At 51.9% G+C, this 18,394-nt stretch overlaps 1 protein-coding gene across 6 annotated transcripts in view; it reads left to right on the plus strand.

The window, feature by feature from the left end:
* The first annotated feature begins 444 nt into the window (after nt 1–444).
* LOC123806650 (immunoglobulin lambda-1 light chain-like) overlaps nt 445–18,394 on the plus strand; it is a 141,518-nt gene continuing 123,568 nt past the window's right edge. Inside the window, exons 1-2 of one of the 6 annotated variants that reach the window (XM_045819903.1) lie at nt 445–547; nt 654–966. In XM_045819903.1, the coding sequence (XP_045675859.1) occupies nt 502–547; nt 654–966 (359 nt within the window). In that variant the 5' untranslated portion in view covers nt 445–501. Of the gene's footprint in view, nt 548–653; nt 967–6,947; nt 7,009–7,114; nt 7,421–10,795; nt 10,879–11,255; nt 11,554–16,068; nt 16,130–16,283; nt 16,582–18,394 lie in introns of those variants that run through there. The other 5 variants (XM_045819904.1, XM_045819905.1, XM_045819908.1 and 2 more) reach the window with 5 other exon arrangements.

Consider the following 18,394-nt stretch of genomic DNA (forward strand, 5'->3'; position numbering starts at 1 on the left):
GTTATTCTGATGTCCAGATATTATGATGTCAGGTGAGAGGTGCGAATAAAACTCTCACCAAGGTTCACCATCCTGAAAATTCTTAGTAGCCATCCCATGCACTAGCAAAACATGTAGGATGATATTCATCCTGTTGACACTAGGGGGCACTGTGGGTCCCGGTTTGGGGAAATGCCTTTTCCCCATTTATAGGTTAAATGCCTTTGGCTGTTTCATACTGAAAGGGCAATAAAGAAGCTCCTCTGAAAACACTTCTATTGGGTCAACTCAGCCCTTAACAATGCAACCCACACCTGCACCTTCTTTGGCCTCAGGAAATCACCAGCAGGAGGCTGCTAGGCTCAGGGTTGAGACAAGAGCTGAGAGAGTTGAGGAACAGAGAACATATTTGCATTCATGCTCCTCCCTCTTGAGCTGCAAGGAGAGAGGATAACAGGGGCTTTCAGAGGCCAGGGCCAGCTGAACAGCCTCAGGGCAGAGCTCCTGGAAGCCACTCTCACCATGGACTGGGCTCCCTTCTACCTCCTGCCCCTGGTGTTCTCCACAGGTGAGGGCATCCCTGGGCAGTTAGAGGTCCCCTCCAAACACAGTTTTCAGGGGCATCTGTCCAGTCTGGGTGCATTCGGCATCATGTCTGTGTTTTGTGTCTGCAGGTCTCTGTGCTGAACTTAGGCTGACCCAGCCCCCATCTGCTTCTGCCTCCCTGGGAGCCTCAGCCAAGCTCACCTGCACCCTCAGCAGTGAGCACAGCAGCTACTACATTTATTGGTATCAGCAGCAGCAGCCAGGGAAGGCCCCTCGGTATTTGATGTATGTTAGGAGTGATGGAAGCCACACCAAGGGGGATGGGATCCCCGACCGCTTCTCAGGCTCCGGCTCTGGGGTCAACCGCTACTTGACCATCTCCAACCTCCAGTCTGAGGACGAGGCTGACTATTACTGTGCAACAGCGGGTAGCAGTGTTAATGCCACAGTGACACAGGCCAATGGGGAAGTGAGACAAAAACCTCTTCCCCATCTGTGTCACACTCTCCTCCAGCCCAAACAGGGACCAGACACAAAGCCATAGCTCATCTGGCCCAGGTCCCCAGACCTCAGATCTCAGGCAGCTGTGCAGTGGATTCAGCCTCACAGGACGGGCCTGACCTGGTGTTTCCAGGGCCATGGAAACAGGATGGACCTGGGACCAGATAAGTCACTGAACCCAAACGGGAGTCCCCGACACAGGTGGATGCACATGTGTTCCAGATCCAACAGGAATCAGTCCTGTTGCCTGACACCCTGTCAGACTTTCCTGCAAAAATTCAGGAGAACAGGACTGTTATGAATAAAAAAAACACCTTTTCCAGAATGGCCCTGAAATGGCCCAGATGACACAATTGTGGACTACGACACAGAAAAGATGACTGCAACTTACTTCCTCCGATCATAAGGGAGGACAAACGATTTGACACGGTAAGGGAACACAGAAGCTAAAACTCCAAACTGGAAACCTGGATATAAGAGCTGTAATACTGGGGTTGAAAATGCACGGGACGAGACTGACAGCCCATGAGGTGCAACCAGAGAAAACACTCAGCACTTCCTGTCAGAGCAACAGACTCTGTTCAGAATGAAGCAGAAAGTAACAAACACCAAGGTTAGAAAGGGATCCCACCTTCTCTCCAAACACCTCCCATGTGACTGTTTGTAAAACACTTTTCTCCACAACATCACAGGGTCCAGCACCTGAATGAAGCTCAGTCTGATGAGGGCAGGACAGTTCAGCGCCAAGAGCCCGGTGGCCTAGGAGGAAGTTAGGAACAGAATAGGAAGAAGTGAGAGTTTCCATGGTGACTGCGACCAGGGCACACAGGTCCCCTGGGATGGACTGAGATGCAGATGCAGCTGCAGCAGTGCTGGATGGGCCTGGGAACCTGCCTGTCAGACTGTCCCCTCCTGGGACCACACTGGGAGGGTTTCACTGCTGTCCACCTGCCACTCACAGCTCAGTGGCAGTCACCACAGGAAGGCACCATCTGTCAATCACAGGGGAATTTCAGGTCCTCAACTGCCACACAGACCTCCATGCTGCCCTCGGTGGGCAGGTCTGAGGACACACACTGAGGTCAACTCTGTGCAGGTCAGGCTGGAGTCTCTGGAGAACCAGGTCCTCTCCCAGGACGGGGAGTCACGTGTGGGGCCGGCTGTAGTGGGGAAAGTGGGGTGACACGACTCACACCACAGATCTTGACTCTCTGCAGCTGTGTGTGTGGCAGTCCTGCTGGGCCATCCAGTGTGGTCTCTGTTGAGGACCAGGGTCATGTCCCTGAGACCAGAGACCCAGGGAGCATGTCGCAGCCTGTGGATGTGCCTCTGTGACCAGTGCATAGGGCAGGGCATGTGTGGGCCTACACGCCTCTGTGTGCACACGTGTGTGCACTTGGGTGCAGCCAAGAAGTCTCTTGATGACCAATGTCCCAGAGTCTCTGTTTCTGGGATTTCCTCTGCACGCCATTCTGTTGTCCTTGCTTCCCATTAAGTATAAGGATTAAGGATATTAATAAGAGCAGGAGGAGTAGCATTCATCTGCGTTTAAAAGCATGTCAGCACATTCATGACACTTTAAATTTACTGAATTGTTTAGTCTCAAATATGCAATGAAGAAGCCCTCTTGTCATCTCCTCTCCTCACAGACGGGGAAGTTGAGGTAGGCAGCAGCCTTGTCTGAGGTCTGCATCAGAAAGGGGAGGACCCAGCAGCAAACCAGGGCTACAGCCCCAGAGTCCCAGGTCCTCGCCTCCATCCTGTGGCCTCTCATTGGCTCTAAAACTAAGATCGGCCTTTCCTTCAAATGCCAGAGGTACCTTCTTCTTTCTGTAAAGCCAGTGAGTGGTATTGGGACTGCAAAGTGCAGCCAGCCCTGTCCCATCGGAAACTCAGAGATGATTGTAAATTTCACAGGGTCCACATTTAGAAGATGAGATGAAACTGTTGGAATTAGTTTTCATGATAGATTTTGTTAAATTCAGTTAGATGTTGGGGTGTGGGGAGTGGTGGGAGGAAATGGAGGTCACTGTACTTGAACAACAACACAAGAAAAAAGATTTGATTAAGTAGTATGCTGTTGTGGGTCTATTTCTAAATTCTCAGTTCTGCTCTGTTGCTCAACAAGCCTATTCTTTGCTAATTCTACCCTATCTTGATTACTCTTAGACTATAGGACATAAATATGTTTACTTAAATTTATTCTTTATTTTGGATAGTCTAGTTCCTCTGTCTTTCCATGTGAGTTTTAAAATCCTTATGTGTATATCCACAAAAAATGTGCAGGGATTTTAACTTGCATTCTGTTACATCTTTAGGCCAGTTTGTGGAGAATTAACATTTTTCCTGTTTTGAGTCTTCTAACCCATAAACACACTGTGCTTCTCTGTCCATTTAGATCTTTTATTAATTTCATGAACAGATAATATGTTTTAGCATAAAATTGTCTACCAGTTTATTGATTTATGCCTAATGATTTCATTCGTTTGAAGCTACATCAAATTAAAAAGCTTCTGCATGGCTAAAGAAACCATCATCAAAATGAAAAGGGAAATGACCGTATGGGAGAACACATTTGCCAATGATACATCGGAGAAGGGTTTGATCTCCAAGATATATAAGTAACTCATGCAACTCCACACCAGGCAGGAGAACAATCCAGCTGAAAAGTGGACAAAAGGCCTGAATAGACACTTCTCCAAGGAGGACACACAGATGGCCCAAGACACGTGAAAAGATGCTCAGCATCACTAGCCATCAGAGAGGTGCAAATTAAAACCACAATGAGATACCACTTCACACCCGTCAGAATGGCCATCATGAACAAACCAACAAACAACCAGTGCTTGCAAGGTTGTGGAGAAAAGAGAACTCTTGTGCAGTTTTGGTGGGAATGCACACTGGTGCAGCCACTGTGAGAAACGGTATAGAGTTTCCTGAAAAACACTAAAAATGGAACTGCCTTTAGACCCAGCAATTCCCTGCAGGAACTATACCCTAAGAATCCTGAAATACCAATTTAATTGAATTTATGTACCCCAATGTTCATAGCAGTGCTGTCTATAAGAGTCAAGTGCTAGAAACAGCCCAAGTGCCCATCAGTAAACAAGTGGCTCAAATCATTGTGGCACATTTACATAATGGAATACTGTGCAGCAGAAAGAAAGAAGGAACTCCTGCCTTTTGAGACATCCTGGATGGAACTGGAGAATATGATGCTAAGTGAAATAAGCCAGTCAGTGAAATTAAAATACCATGTGATCTTACCTATCAGAGGAACCTAAGGAACAAAAATAAAAATGAGAAACTAGAACCACAGGCATGGAAACATGGAACACACTGACAGGGACCAGAGTGTGGGAGGGGACAATGGTGGAAAGAAGGGGCAGGGACTAGTCAAAGAACGAGTATGAATGACCCACGGAAACGGACAACCCTGTGGGGACTGAGTGTGGGAGTGGCGGGTGAGTCCACCCGGGTGGGGGAGCACAAAGAGGGAACAATTGGGACAACTGTAACAGAATAACAAAAATTTGTAATGAAAGAAAAAAATATTTCAATGTGAATTAAATATAAAATTATTGGTATATTTTACATTGTTTTCAAACTGCCTTTGAAAATCTTTGTGTCTTTCAGAACAACAGCACATCTCTCCGGGGACGACCCACTTCTCATGCCCAACAGCTGTGATGACTTGTTGCCACCATATTAGGCAGAGCTGGTTGGAGGGAAGAGGTGTCCTTGGGTAACTGTCCCTGCAGTACATATGACAGCCCCCAGGGAGCGATAGAGGGCCTCATGACACAAAAGTCCCATCAGGCAGGAAAAGCTGCTCCACTTTCCACCAAGCCAAGAAGGCTGAGAACAGGGCATGGAGGGAATATTTACATGTGCGTCCACATTAGTTCCATTCTCAAATACACAATATCAAATACAACTACAGCTTTAAACCCAAATCGGGGTTATTGAACATGTTTATTTCTAGTCAGTGTAAGGATGACTATATTCCTTTTGTATTTTTAAATAAATAATCTCCCTCTCAGTGGGATATTGTTTCCATAAACGTCATTCAAGTCATAACATTATAGTTTGTGCAGTGATCTAGAGGGAGAACTAAGAAATATTTTCTTGAAGCAGGATGACTGGCTATTTTTAAGAAAGGAATATATTTCCCTCCCTCACAAGCACGATCAGAGCCTGAAGGTGACATCTCCCAGGGTGGCACTCACAGGTGACCTCCCAGGGGGTCAGGAGACCCACAGCACAGGTGTGAGCACAGGCCTGCAGGAGGGGCCAGCGGCCCCATGGGGACACTGAGGTGTGAGTGTGAGGAGTGGACACCCCGGGGTGGGAAGGGCAGAGAGGAGCTGCTGTGGTCCCCTCAGCTGGGAACAGTGGGGGGCGTGTCTCAGGCACCAGACCCTGGTCCCCTCCTCCACTGTCTCTCAGAGCAAACTCTGAGGACTGAGTCAGAAGTCTGTCAGTCTGTCTGTCTGTGCATATGAGTCACCACAGGCCTGCACCATCACCTCCAAGGACAACGCCTCCACCATTTTGTACGTGAACTCATTTCACTGCACCCTCAGCACCACCAGGGTGACACCTGATGTATTTGTTCAGGACAGCAGGAAATAAGTGCTTTCTTGAAAATGTGAAATCCTACAGTTTTGTAAAATTAAAAGGTTTCTCTCCTGATACTGACACTTGTGGAAACTCAACGGCTTTGACCACATGAGAAACCCAACCCTGACATAAACTGTTAGAGACCCAGCCTGATGCGAACCCTGTTCCTGTCACCTGATGCCAATGCCCGTTTGACACAGGACCCTGTGCCCTCTGCCAGGGAGGGAGCTGTGGGAGGGTCCCCACGTTTCCCACACACAGGCCCCCGTGACACTGAAAAACGAAGGTGCTGACACGTGAGGACCTGAGCGCTCTTCACAGCAGACTCCAGGAGGACGGCCCCCCAGGAACAGAGTAGAGGGCAGTGAAAGGGGTCCTGGGGTGAGGGCGGCGGGGACATGGGGCCTAGAGCAGGGCGGGGCAAAGAGAGAACACAGCTCTCAGGCTCTGGATCGGCCTCCTGGACTGAAATCTTGATTCCTCATCACTTTCATAATTATTGTCTGGGGGGCTCTGGGAAAATCATAACCTCGCAATGACAGCCCCCTGCCCATCACACAGGAGGAAGGGCTGAGGCTTCAGCACAGGATAACGTGGGGTTATTCTGATGTCAGGTTATTGTGATGCCAGGTGAGGGGTGCATATAAAACACTCCCCAGGTTTCACCATCCTTTAAGTAACAGGTGGCAAACATAGGCCTGTGGGCAAAATCCAGCCCTTCACCTTATTTTATCTGGCCGGGTACCTTGTTTCTACCCACTGGCAACACCAAGCTCCTTGCCCCAAGTTAAGCAGTCGCTACATTTATACAGTCCTAAAATTACATTCAGCCCTTTGAAGGCAAATTTGAGGTTCATGTGGCCCCCAGTGAAAATGAGTTTGTCACTCCTGCATTAACATCTTAGAAGTAGCCATCTGGCGAACTAGCTGCACATATAGGATGATATTCCTCCTGTGGACACCAGGGGGCACTGTGGGTCTGGGTTTGGGGAACTTAAAGGTTAAGTGCCCTTGGCTGGGCTCAAGTGCAAAGGGAATGACTGAGGCTCCTTTGAAGACACTTCTATTGGGTAAAATCAACTCCTAACAGTGAAATTCACACCTGGACCTTCTTCTGACCTGAGGAAGTCACCAGCAGGAGGCTGTTAGGCTCAGGACTCAGACCAGGGCTGAGAGAGTTGAGGAACAGAGAACAGATTTGCATTCAATACTCCTCCTCCCTGAGCTGCTAGGAGAGAGGATAAGACAGGGGCTTGGAGAGGCCAGGGCCAGCTGGGCAGCTTGAGGACAGAGCTCCTGGAGTCCCTCCCACCATGGACTGGGCTCCCTTCCTCCTCCTGCCCCTGGTTTTCTCCACAGGTCAGTGCATCCCTGGGCAGTTAGAGGTCCCTTCCAAACACAGTATGCAGGGGCATCTGTCCAGTCGGGGTGCATTCAACATCATCCCTGTGTTTTGTATTTGCAGGTCTCTGTGCTGCGCCTATGCTGACCCAGCCCCCATCTGCTTCTGCCTCCCTGGGAGCCTCGGTCAAGCTCACCTGCACCCTCAGCAGTGAGTACAGCGGCTACACCATTTCATGGCACCAGCTGCAGCCAGGGAAGGCCCCTCGGTCTGTGATGTGGCTTATGGGTGTTGGACACCACGGCAAGGGGGACGGGATCCCCGATCGCTTCTCAGGGTCCAGCTCTGGGGCCAACCGCTACTTGACCATCTCCAACCTCCAGTCTGAGGACGAGGCTGACTATTACTGTGCAACAGAGTATAGCAGTGGTAATGCCACAGTGACACAGGCCAACGGGGAAGTGAGACAAAAACTCCCAACCCCATCTGTGTCACACTCTCCTCCAGCCCAAATATGACCAGAGACAATGCCATAATCAGGTGTGGCCCCGTCCCCAGACCTCAGATACTCAGGTGGCTTCTTCCTCAGCCTCAGGCAGCTGTGCGGAGGGTGGGACAGCAGGGCATTCAGTCTCACAGGACAGGCCTGACCCCATGTTTCCAGGGCCTGCATGTGAGTTACAGACAAGGGCGGGGGTGGAAGGACCACAGACCAGGTCACAAAATCATAAAAGCCTCAGAGACATGAGACCGGTCCACAGAGAGGACGGAGCAGAGGGACCAGGGCAGAGGTCTCCCTGGAAACAACACAGACGAGGGGAGAGGGGGGCAAAGTCAGCAGAAAACTTTCAGCAACAAGAAGATGACAAGAAAACCTGTACACTTTCAAATCTTTACCCAGTGAAAATGTCCTTCACGAAAGGAAGCAAAGTGAAACTTCCTCAGATATACAGAAAGAAGGAGAAATGACACCCGCAGACGCTCTGTACCAGAAACAGCAGGGGACCCGCCCGAGACAGAGAGAAATGAAAATCTACACAGAGAAATTAACGGCATCCAGTATTGTTACCACAGGGATAAATATGAAATGTTTTGTCATATTATATTCCATAAAAATATCACTGTTCAAGGCAAAAAACAATATACCTTGTGGTTCATAATACATGATAAAATAAGTTATGACAATGTTACCTCACAGGTTTGAGAGGAAGAGGAACCTGTTATGATAAACTCAGGTGTCTCACTCACACCTAGTTCAGGTGAATGTGACATTTTCTCACAAGTTTGTAACTTCGGCAGCAGGAGTGATGTGTTGTCAGAATTCTCTGAATCAGGACAGAAGGTCCCGTATGACTTCCTGTGCAAACCAGAAGGGAAGCAGCAGCCCCTGTGCAGTGACGGTCCCTGTGGGTCACCTGCTTGCTCAACTCGCTGACACAGGACAGGGGTCACAGTGCAGTGGCTCCTCCCTCCCCTCGTTTCCTCTTCAGCTGCTCTGACTCCTGGGCCAGGTGTGTGTGCTCAGTGTGATGTCAGTCCTGCCCCTCATCCCTTAATGTGACAGATTCACGTCACATTGGGCCCACCTGGTTTGGACCACAACCACCTTAGTTTCTCACTGTCCTTCCTGCTCAGATAGACCAGACCCTCCCCCAGGGCACTGACCCTGCTGTCCCCACACTCACTTCCTCCTGCTGCTCCCTCTTCCTGTCCTGATGGCAGCTCCAGGGTCCCCTCCAGAGAGACCCCTCCAGCTTCTCCTCACACAGGACCTGCCTGTCAGTTCCTGTGTGATCGCAACCAATATCTGAATACTACAACAGCTGCTGCACAATTATTCCCCTGTAATTATTTTCCTTCATTGATCAATTGATTTCTACTGATTATTTCTGTCATTAGTCAGGAAGATTTTTTTAATGCAACACACACACGACAATAAGAGACGTGGACAGACAGGAGCCTCTTTTCCTCCTGCAGCCACAAGTCTGGGCCCGACGGGTGTTCCACAGACACTCGCCAGCCCTGGGAGGTCCTCACGTCTCTGACTTTCTTACCAACATCTCTCCAGTGCAGGCTCTGCTCTCCTTCTTGCTGCAGACGGACCTTAGTGTGGCCGCTGCAGCTCAGCTGTCACACCCAGAGCCAAGGGGACAGGAGGTGCAAAAATCTAGTCAGTTCCATTTCTTCACAAGAGCTCAAGTTTTTCAGGAAAGAACCCAGCTGAGTGACACACCCACGGGTCAACACAGAGCCACAAGTTCAACACCTGCCAAGAGGGACTCGAGAAGAGCAATTGTCTGTCTTTGAACAGAGAATGGAAGACAAGGGACAGGTAGAAGGTGGCGGTGACTGTGCTGCGTCACCCACACTAGGGTGTCCACTGTGTGCCCCCATGTGCACACTGGCATCTGTGAGGCAGGACTGGTCCCATTCACTCGTCTCACCCAGGACACAGTGTCTGGCAGACAGAGTGGGGCTAAATCACTGTTTGTTGGGTGAGCATCTCCTGTCTCAGTCTTTGGGGCAATTGTTGGCAGCACCCTCTTCTCAACCTTTACTAGCAGTGGGCATCAATGAGAGGCAGTCCCTGAGTCCTCTGTCCCCATGAAAGCCTCAGAATCACACTGTCACCCCAGGGATGTGTCAGAGATGCTTCAGGTGGACCCGCCCTCTCCTCCTCCCAATCAGCCTGTTTGTACTTTTATGGGCGATCTGAGCCTCCTGTGCCTGGTCTTCAGGCCGGCAGTGGTTATGGAGAGAATACCAATCCCCCCTGGGACCCACAGTCCACAAATCAGGGAGTTAGCACCTGAGCAGTGGGTTCAGACTCTGCACCTGGACACAGCACACACCTGCTCCTCCAGCAGCCAGTGTGGGGAGGGCACCAGGGGCAGCAGAGACCACCTGCCAAAGCCTCTTGGAGATTGGGAGGGCCTGGGCCTGAGGAATTCTGCCATGCAGGGGATTATTATCATTTATGTTTTGGAACTATTTGTCCATTTATTAATAATTAAGATATTTAATTGTGGTAAGACATGGTGAATATTATGCAGCATGTCACATCTTTAAAAAAAATTGGTAGGTTTTCTACAGTATTAACTTTGACACGGATGACAGAGCATTCTGACTCTGAGTCTCTCAGATTGGGTTCTTGTAGAATTGGCCTGTTTTCTGTCTCAGGTCCAGGTAATTCATTCCTGTCCAGCCCACCCCATTCATGCTCACACTCTGTAACTGTCACACCTTTCCAAGCACTGGGGCTAACCCTGGCACTAGCACACAGGGGACACTGGGGTACAGCATCTATGACCTGTCCCAGAAGCTGAATTTGACTTAGGAACTTCCAGCATCTCAGAGGCTCCAAGTGCTCCATGTGCCCTGAGCAAGGTGGGAATGTCCTTCAGGCTCTGATGCTCACACACTGTCACTGGGGTGGGACCCTGCTGGGACCTCAGGCTCATATCGTCACCTCTACAGTTAACCCTCTATAGGGGTTCAGAACATGCAGACAGATGTCACCTCTGAGCTCAGCTGTGGCCAGGCCAGCCCAGGAGTGGGGCCACGAGACAGTCGGGTATGGAGATGTCAGCCCCACACTATGGCACCAGGGGATGAACTGGATCCCTTGGGAATGAGGTGAGGTCTACAGGGACCTCCCATCCCTTCACTGACTCTCTCAAGCTGAGCCCCCAGCAGGAACCACACAGCTCCTCCTGCAGCTCCCCTGAGCCCTGGCTGATTTGCATACCCAGCAGCTGTCTCTCCAGCAAGGGGATAAGAGGCCTGGGAGGAGAGCTGCCCAGCCTGGGGTCTCAGGGAGCAGAAGCAGGGCACCTCCACCATGGCCTGGACCCCTCTCCTCCTCGGCCTCCTTGCTCACTGCACAGGTGCTGTGCCCAGGCTCCCACCTTCTGCCAGCCCCAGGGATCTGGACAAGCCTGACCCTGACTCTGACCTCAGCAGGGCACTGCCCGGGGGGACCCAATGACCCTGACTCTGCTGCAGGATGAGGGGATGGTGGTCCTGTTCCCTCCACTGTGCTCACTGGTCTCATTGAGCTGAGGAGTTTTACCTGCCAGGAGAAAGGGACAGGAGGGTCCTCATTTCTTCACAGGCTTCATGGGTCAGCTGGATCCATGGGACACACAGGCTGAGACTGATGGCCTAGAGAATCCCTGTAGTTTGTTCCAGCACAGACAGACCAGGGTCCCCTGGGAAGGGGTCCTTCAACCTTAGCCCACCTCTTTCCTCTCCTCTCCTGCAGGCTCTGTGTCCTCCTATGAGCTGACACAGTCATCCTCGGTGTCGGTGCAGCTGGGACAGACGGCCACGATCACCTGCGGGGGAGACAGCATTGGAGATACATATGTGCACTGGTACCAGCAAAAGCCCGGCCAGGCCCCTGTGCTGGTCATCTACAGGGATAGCAGCAGGCCCTCAGGGATCCCTGACCGGTTCTCAGGCTCCAACTCGGGGAACACGGCCACCCTGACCATCAGCAGGACTGAGGCCCAGGATGAGGCTGACTATTACTGTCAGTCATGGGGCAGCAGTGGTGATGCTCACAGTGACACAGGCAGATGGGGAAGTGAGACACAAACCTCAGTCTGTGTCCCACTCCCCTCAGGCCCCAGGAGGACTGCAGACAACGCCATGAGCAGCTTTGGCCCAGGTCCCCTCTCTCAGGTCTCCCAGAGGCCCCTCCTCCCAGCCTCAGGCAGCTGTGCAGAGGGTGGGTCAGGAGTAGATTCAGGGTGTCAGGACCAGGCTGGCCTGCTGTGTGGGTGCTGCTGTGCAGGTTCCAGGGGCAACTGACAAAAAGACAGCCTGCTGGAGTCCTGTGTGGAAAAGTAATGGCCCTTCAATTTCTACACCATGGTGACTGTGCTGCTCCTTGGAGAAACTTCAGGAATTAATCCCTACAACTTCCCAGCTCAGCTGAGCTCCGCAGGTCCCAGACTCCATGTCTGCCAGGACTCTGAATGGGGCCAACCAGCGTCTGCACACCCAGCACCCCTGCTGGAGCCCAGGTGACCAGGGCTGCGCACTCAGTGGGAAGTTCCCACGGGGCAGAGAATTGCCTTCCTCGGGGTCATCTCTTTCCTGAAGTGTGACTCAGACCTGGTAACCACCCAAGGCCAAGATCCAAGGCCCTGGCTCAGGTTACAAGGACCGAACAGCCCCCAGTTGAGTCCCTTGTTGTCACCACTTTGCAGTTCCCAGGTCTTGCCTCTGAGCTTCCTCCCAGAGAGACCCCTGACAGCCCCCTGAGTGAGGTTCTCCAGGTCAGAGGGAGTCTCCAGGGCCCCAGAGAGGAAATCACAGCCCAGGGGGAGCATGTGGGAGAGGAGAGGGCCCCACAGAGGTAACACTCTGGGTGTCTGCAAACGTTCCCTGAGACGGGTGAGTGCACGTGGGGGGAAACCAGCTGAGGCTGAGGAGGGAGCACCCCAAGGACACGGGAAGGGACGGTCACAGGTCAGCACCCCAGCCAACAGGCCTTGTGCCCAGTCGGGGGGCAGCTCCCAGTTCAGGCGTCAGGTGGACGAGTCAGAAGCTCTGTGCCCCACGGAGGGGAACTTAGTCCCTAACCAAGGTCTATGCTCGTGGCATCTCAGAAAGTGTCAGTGAGAGCAGGTGGACACAGGATGGATCTGTGACCAGTAAGTCACTGAACCCGAAATGGGAGTCCCCGACACAGGGGGACACACACATGCTGCAGATCCAACAGGAATCAGTCCCGTTGCCTGACCCCCTGTCAGACTTTCCTGAGAGGAATCAGGAAAACAGGGCTGTTAGGAATGTAAAAACCACTTTGTCCAGAATGGCCCTGAAATGTCCTGGATGACACAGTTTGTGGACTAGGAGACAGAACATGTGACCGTAATGGTATTTCCTCTGATCGTAAGGGAAGAAGAATGACTTGACACGGCAAGGGAAGACACAGAGGCCAAAAATCCAAACTGGAAAACTTAACATAGAAGCTCTAGTAAAGAGAATTAAAAAACACGGGATGAGTCTGACAGCCCATGAGATGCTACCAGGGAAAACACTCAGCCCTTGTGTCAGGGCAACATCAGCTATTCAACATAAAGCAGAAAATACCAAAGACCAAGGTCAGAAAGGGATCCCACCTTCTCGGCAAATACCACCCGTGTGACTGCAGTAAATGTCTGTTTGTAAAATGCTTTTCTCCACAACATCACAGGGTCCGGCACCTGAATGAAGCTCAGTCTGATGAGGGCAGGACAGTTCAGCACCAAGACCCCAGTGTCCTAGGAAAGAGTTGGGGACACAGCAGAAGGAAGTGAGGGTTTCCATGGTGACTGAGACCAGCGCACACAGGTCCCCTGGGGTGGACTGAGATGCAGATGTGGCTGCAGCAGTGCAGGGTGGGCCCGGGAAGCTGCCTGTGTGACTGCCCCCGCCCTCGGACCACACTGAGAGTAGCTTCACTCTTGTCCACCTGCCACTCACAGCTCACTGACAGTCACCACAGGAAGGCACCATCTGTGAACCTCAGGGCTCCTGCTCTCCCTCCCACCCAGGCTCCCGGTGGTCTTGCCCCTGCCCTCACCCCTGCCCACATCTGTCCCTCCCATAGGGTTGGGGCCACTCTGTCCTGACTTCTCTCTTCTCCCAGGCATGTGTGGCCCCTCAACAGATGGCAACCATAGTCTGTGCAGGAGCAGCAGTGACATAGATGTTTTAATTGTGTCTCCTGACACCAGCAGTGGTGACCACACCCTAACATGGCTGGGGCAGAAGGTCAGGAACCAAACCTCACCGACCCCAGGGAACAACCTGCTCTCAGTGCTGAGATGTGTCTGCTCCTTCAGGTGCCAGAAAGTTCTCTCTGCTATCTCAAAACAAGTGACTGATGCAGTGACTTACAGGGGGTCCTGTCCAGCAGAAATAAAACTTTGAACCGCACGTGTCACCTAAAGTTTCCCAGGAGCCACACTGACAAACGGGAAGAGACCAGTGGCATTAATTTTCATAGTAGATTTTCTTTAACTGCCTTAGTTGAAAATGTCATCATTTCAGTGTGAATTAAATATAACATATTGATGTATTCTCCATCTTTCTTACACTAATATTTGAAAACAGGGAAATATTTCAGTGCCCCCCACCCCACTCTCTGCACACACAGCCTCTAATGTCAAGAGATGCAGGTTCCTCCACGGTGAGGGACTGAGCGCTCGGAGCACCTGGGGACAGGAGGCAGGGCCGTGACTCAGGGACTCAGGAGGCTGGGACCTGGGATGGGGAGGAGCAGGATGAGGGACATGGAGAGGGGCCGGGCAGGGAGGGGATTCACACGTCAAGCTCTGAGGTCCAGCTCCTGCATCCCTGGATTGGAGCCTTGACTCATCATCACTGTCTGGGGGGCTCTGGGAAAATCATACCCTCACAGTGAGGGCTTCCTCTCACCGGACAGGAGGAGGGACTGGGCTGAGGTCGGGTTGGGGGTGCAGGTAACACACTCACCAAGGCTCAGCTTTTTGAAGGCTGAAAGTAATGAACAGTCAGTCACTCGATTGAAGGATCTATAAACTGAAGGATGTCACTCACTCTGTGGACAGCAGGGGGCACTGTGGTACTGCCTTCAGGACTGATGGATTTCATTTCCCAGGGACCCTCCTGTTCTCCTTTTATAACAGCACCCACCTCCTCCCTCCTGGGTGCCCTTCCCTGCACTAACCCTTCACCACTAATCAGTTCTTCATTTCTAAAAACATTTCTTTGCAGAAGCAGTCCAGTGACAAAATAACTCTCACAGTAGCTAGTCTTCTGGGATTGACATGTATTACTTTACATTTCCCTGAGATCCCTCCAAATTGCTGTTATATTCAGTTTGTTCCTTTCCTTGCTGAGAATTCCGTGGTCCGGGTGGGTCCCAGTCTGTTTGACACCCACCCGTGCAGAGACGCCGGGAAGGTCCTCACCTTGGGAGTCTGCGCACCAAGGTCCTGGAAACACACACGTGTGTGCGGTTTCTCTGTGGACGTCAGTTTGCAGGGTCTGAAATAGGTGCCCTGAGCCGCAGTCACTGGGCCGTGTACGAACCACCGGTTTGCTGCTGTCAGAAGCCGCCAGACTCCTTCCCGCGTCGGTGCCGGTTCACACCCCTCGGCCCCGGTGACCCCGTCTGTCCACGTGCTGCCCTCACTGGGGCTGGTCGCCTTGTCTGCTTTACCATCTGGCAGGTGTGCGGTGACCCCCCCATATTTTCACTCGAATTTCCCAGCTGGCTCCTGAGGGGCCTCTTCCCGGGTTCTTGCTGCCATTTTCTGTCTCTTCCGGGACCTGTCTGTTCGTGCTCATTGACCGGTTTCTAAATGTGTTCTAATATTATTTATCTTTTCACTGTTTAGTTTTAAGAGCTCTTCCTACACTCCAGGAGTATTTTTCATTTGATATTTAGTTTGAAAATGTTTTCTCGCACTTTCTTCACCTTTTCACCCCTCTTTCAACAACACTGCAAAGCAAAACAGTGATGGTGGTGCTGTCCAGGGTGGTCCAGTTAGTCTTTAGTCTTTAGTGAATCATGCCCCTGGGGTCATCAAGATATTTTGCAAATATCTACATCCCTAAAAACTCTATGTTTCCCCCCACAAAAAAACAAAAGGAAAAAATATTTCCTGGAAGGTATGTGACTCGTCCCATAGGGTGTGATCATGGAATATGACCTGTCATATCCCAACATGACCCCTGTCCCTATAAGCTCAGCCCACCCCTGCATGATCTCGTCACTATAGAGGATGACTGACGATCGTCCCCAAGCCCAAGGAGGCTACCCAGAGATCAGACAGAGGTGGGGTTCAGGTATTGGTTCAGGGATTAGTACTGTCTCCCCCAATACCCCAGAGAGCCCTGGAGAGACTGGATACAGGCCTGGGTGTGAGGTCTTGACTTTAAATGCTCCCTGGGCCCCCACTCTGCCCTGGACTCTGCTCCACTGCACCTGCACAAGGAGGCCAAGGAGGGAGGAGGGGGATTTGCATGAGGAGCCCCTGGCAGACGATAAGAGGGGCCCAGAGACCACACCCAGCTGTGGGCACAGAGGCAGAACCCAAGGAGCCGCCAGCATGGCCTGGACCCCACTCTTGCTGCCCCTGCTCACCCTCTGCACAGGTGCTTCCTCACAGGCCCTGCCTGCAGGCTCAGTCCCGGCGGGACCCTCTGCTGGACCTGCCCCACACCCTGAGCTCAGTCCAGGGGAGCCCCAAGGGGAACACCCTGTGCACAGATATTTGTCCTCAGCCTCCTCCCCTCTCCTCTCTTACAGGCTCTGTGGCCTCCTATGAGCTGACCCAGTCGTCCCCCTTGTCAGTGGCCTTGGGAGAGACAGCCAGGATCACCTGCACCGGAGATTTACTGGATAAAAAATATACTCAGTGGTTCCAGCAGAAGCCAGGCCAGGCCCCTGTGCTGGTCATTTATGAGGACAGCAAGCGGCCGTCGGGCATCCCTGACCGATTCGCTGGCTCCAGCTCAGGGAAGACAACCACCCTGACCATCAGCGGGGCCCAGGCTGAGGACGAGGCTGACTATTACTGTCAGTCGTGGGACAGCAGTGGTGATACTCACAGTGACACAGACAGATGGGGAAGTGAGACACAAACCTCCACCCCATCTGTGTCACACTCTCCTCCAGCCCAAACAAGACCAGACACAAAGCCATGAGCAGGTCTGGCCCAGGTCCCCAGACCTCACATCTCAGGCAGCTGTGCAGAGGGTGGGACAGCAGTGGATTCAGTCTCACAGGACGGGGCTAACCTGGTATTTTGTTCACCAGTATTGTTCACCAATCCAGGGCCTACATGTGAGTTGGAGACAGAGAGCGTGAGTGGAGGGACACACAGGTCAGGATACACATGCCTTGGTAATGCACACTGATTATCCTTGTAATGGTGACTGGGCCCCTCGTTGGTCACCTGTCCTGGCTTTGTCCCCAAAACTACCCAGATCAAGGAAGCTCAGGAAGCCCCAGGATGTCCTGGCAGCCTGGACTGTGAACAGAGCAAACCCATGCGGGGGACGCCGAGGATCCACCTGCATCCCCTCCTCAAGGCTGACCCTCCCTCAGTCGTCTACTGGGTCCTGGCAGCTCAGAGCCGTGCCCTCACAGGGAAGTGCTTTTGGTGGAGAGGACCTCACCCCAAAAAGTCACGCCCTCTCATTATGTGGCTCATGGTCAGATGACCTCACGCCGCCTCAAAGCTGTGTCTGCAATTATTACCACATTGCACACCCTCCCTCTCAGTTTACTCAGGAAAGGTCACCCCTGACCCTCCTACATGCGGTTCTCCATCCCCTGTGTTCCCCCAGGGAACTAACTGCCAGTGCTCATGAGTCTGACCAACACACCGTGTGAGGAGACCCCCTGAGGGCAAAGAGAACCACACAGAGACCCCAGAGACCACTCGCCGAGCTCACGCACACAGTCAGAAATCACACTTGTCCCGCAGTCAGAGAGGACAAGTCCCAGTCAGGACACCAGATCGACCTGTCAGAGAGCTGGGCCTCGGGGTGGGAAGTTAGTACCTGACTCCTCGCTGCTGTGGCCCCACCTACGAACGTGTGAGCGCAACTGATGCAGGATCCCACTGTTTGCATTATCTCTAATGAGTCGGCAGTAACCTAGAACAGCAGACAAAACATATATAGAAACACAAGTGTTGTTCGCCAACAAGGAAATATGCACCAAGTCTGGTGTCACATCAGATATTCCCAATTGGAAAGAAGAAAATACCAGCTACGATAAACAACAAAATCAACCAATCATCCTGGTGACGAAATTTCAGAGAGGATTGAATAGTTTAGTCAAGGATTTTTGAAAATTTGTATTAAGTTAATTCTAGTGTGTAGGCGATGCTTGAACATGGTCACTGCAGACTGGGAGGACAAAAACCACGGCCAAGTCAATACACAGATTCAGAAACTACAGTGTCTGAGACACAATGACCCTGATGTGACTGACAGCAGGTTCATCGCTGCAGAGGAGAGACAGTGACAGATGACGTGGGGGAGAAACTACAGAGGGGACGTGAGACACAGACACGAAACCACACTGGAAACATGCACGGAAGCGTCAGTGTGCGGGAGGGCATGCGGGAGCCTCATGCGAATGTGATTTCAACCTTTGAAGCAGAAATGATTTGGTGGAAGGTGTAAAAATTATTTGAGGAAATACTGGCCAAAACTGTTCACTTCTTGTTCTCAGCAAAGGTATATATTTGCCTACCTCACAAGCACAGATCATGGTTTGAGGTGACATCTCCCAGGGTGGCACCCACAGGTGACCTCCCAGGTGGTCAGGAGACCCACACACAGCACAGGTGTGAGCACTGGCCTGCAGGAGTGGCCAGCAGGCCCCATGGGGACCCTGAGGTGTGA

Source organism: Phyllostomus hastatus, unplaced genomic scaffold (assembly GCF_019186645.2).
Source record: "Phyllostomus hastatus isolate PE091 unplaced genomic scaffold, TTU_PhHast_1.1 phas_scaffold_387, whole genome shotgun sequence".
Lineage (NCBI taxonomy): Eukaryota > Metazoa > Chordata > Mammalia > Chiroptera > Phyllostomidae > Phyllostomus > Phyllostomus hastatus.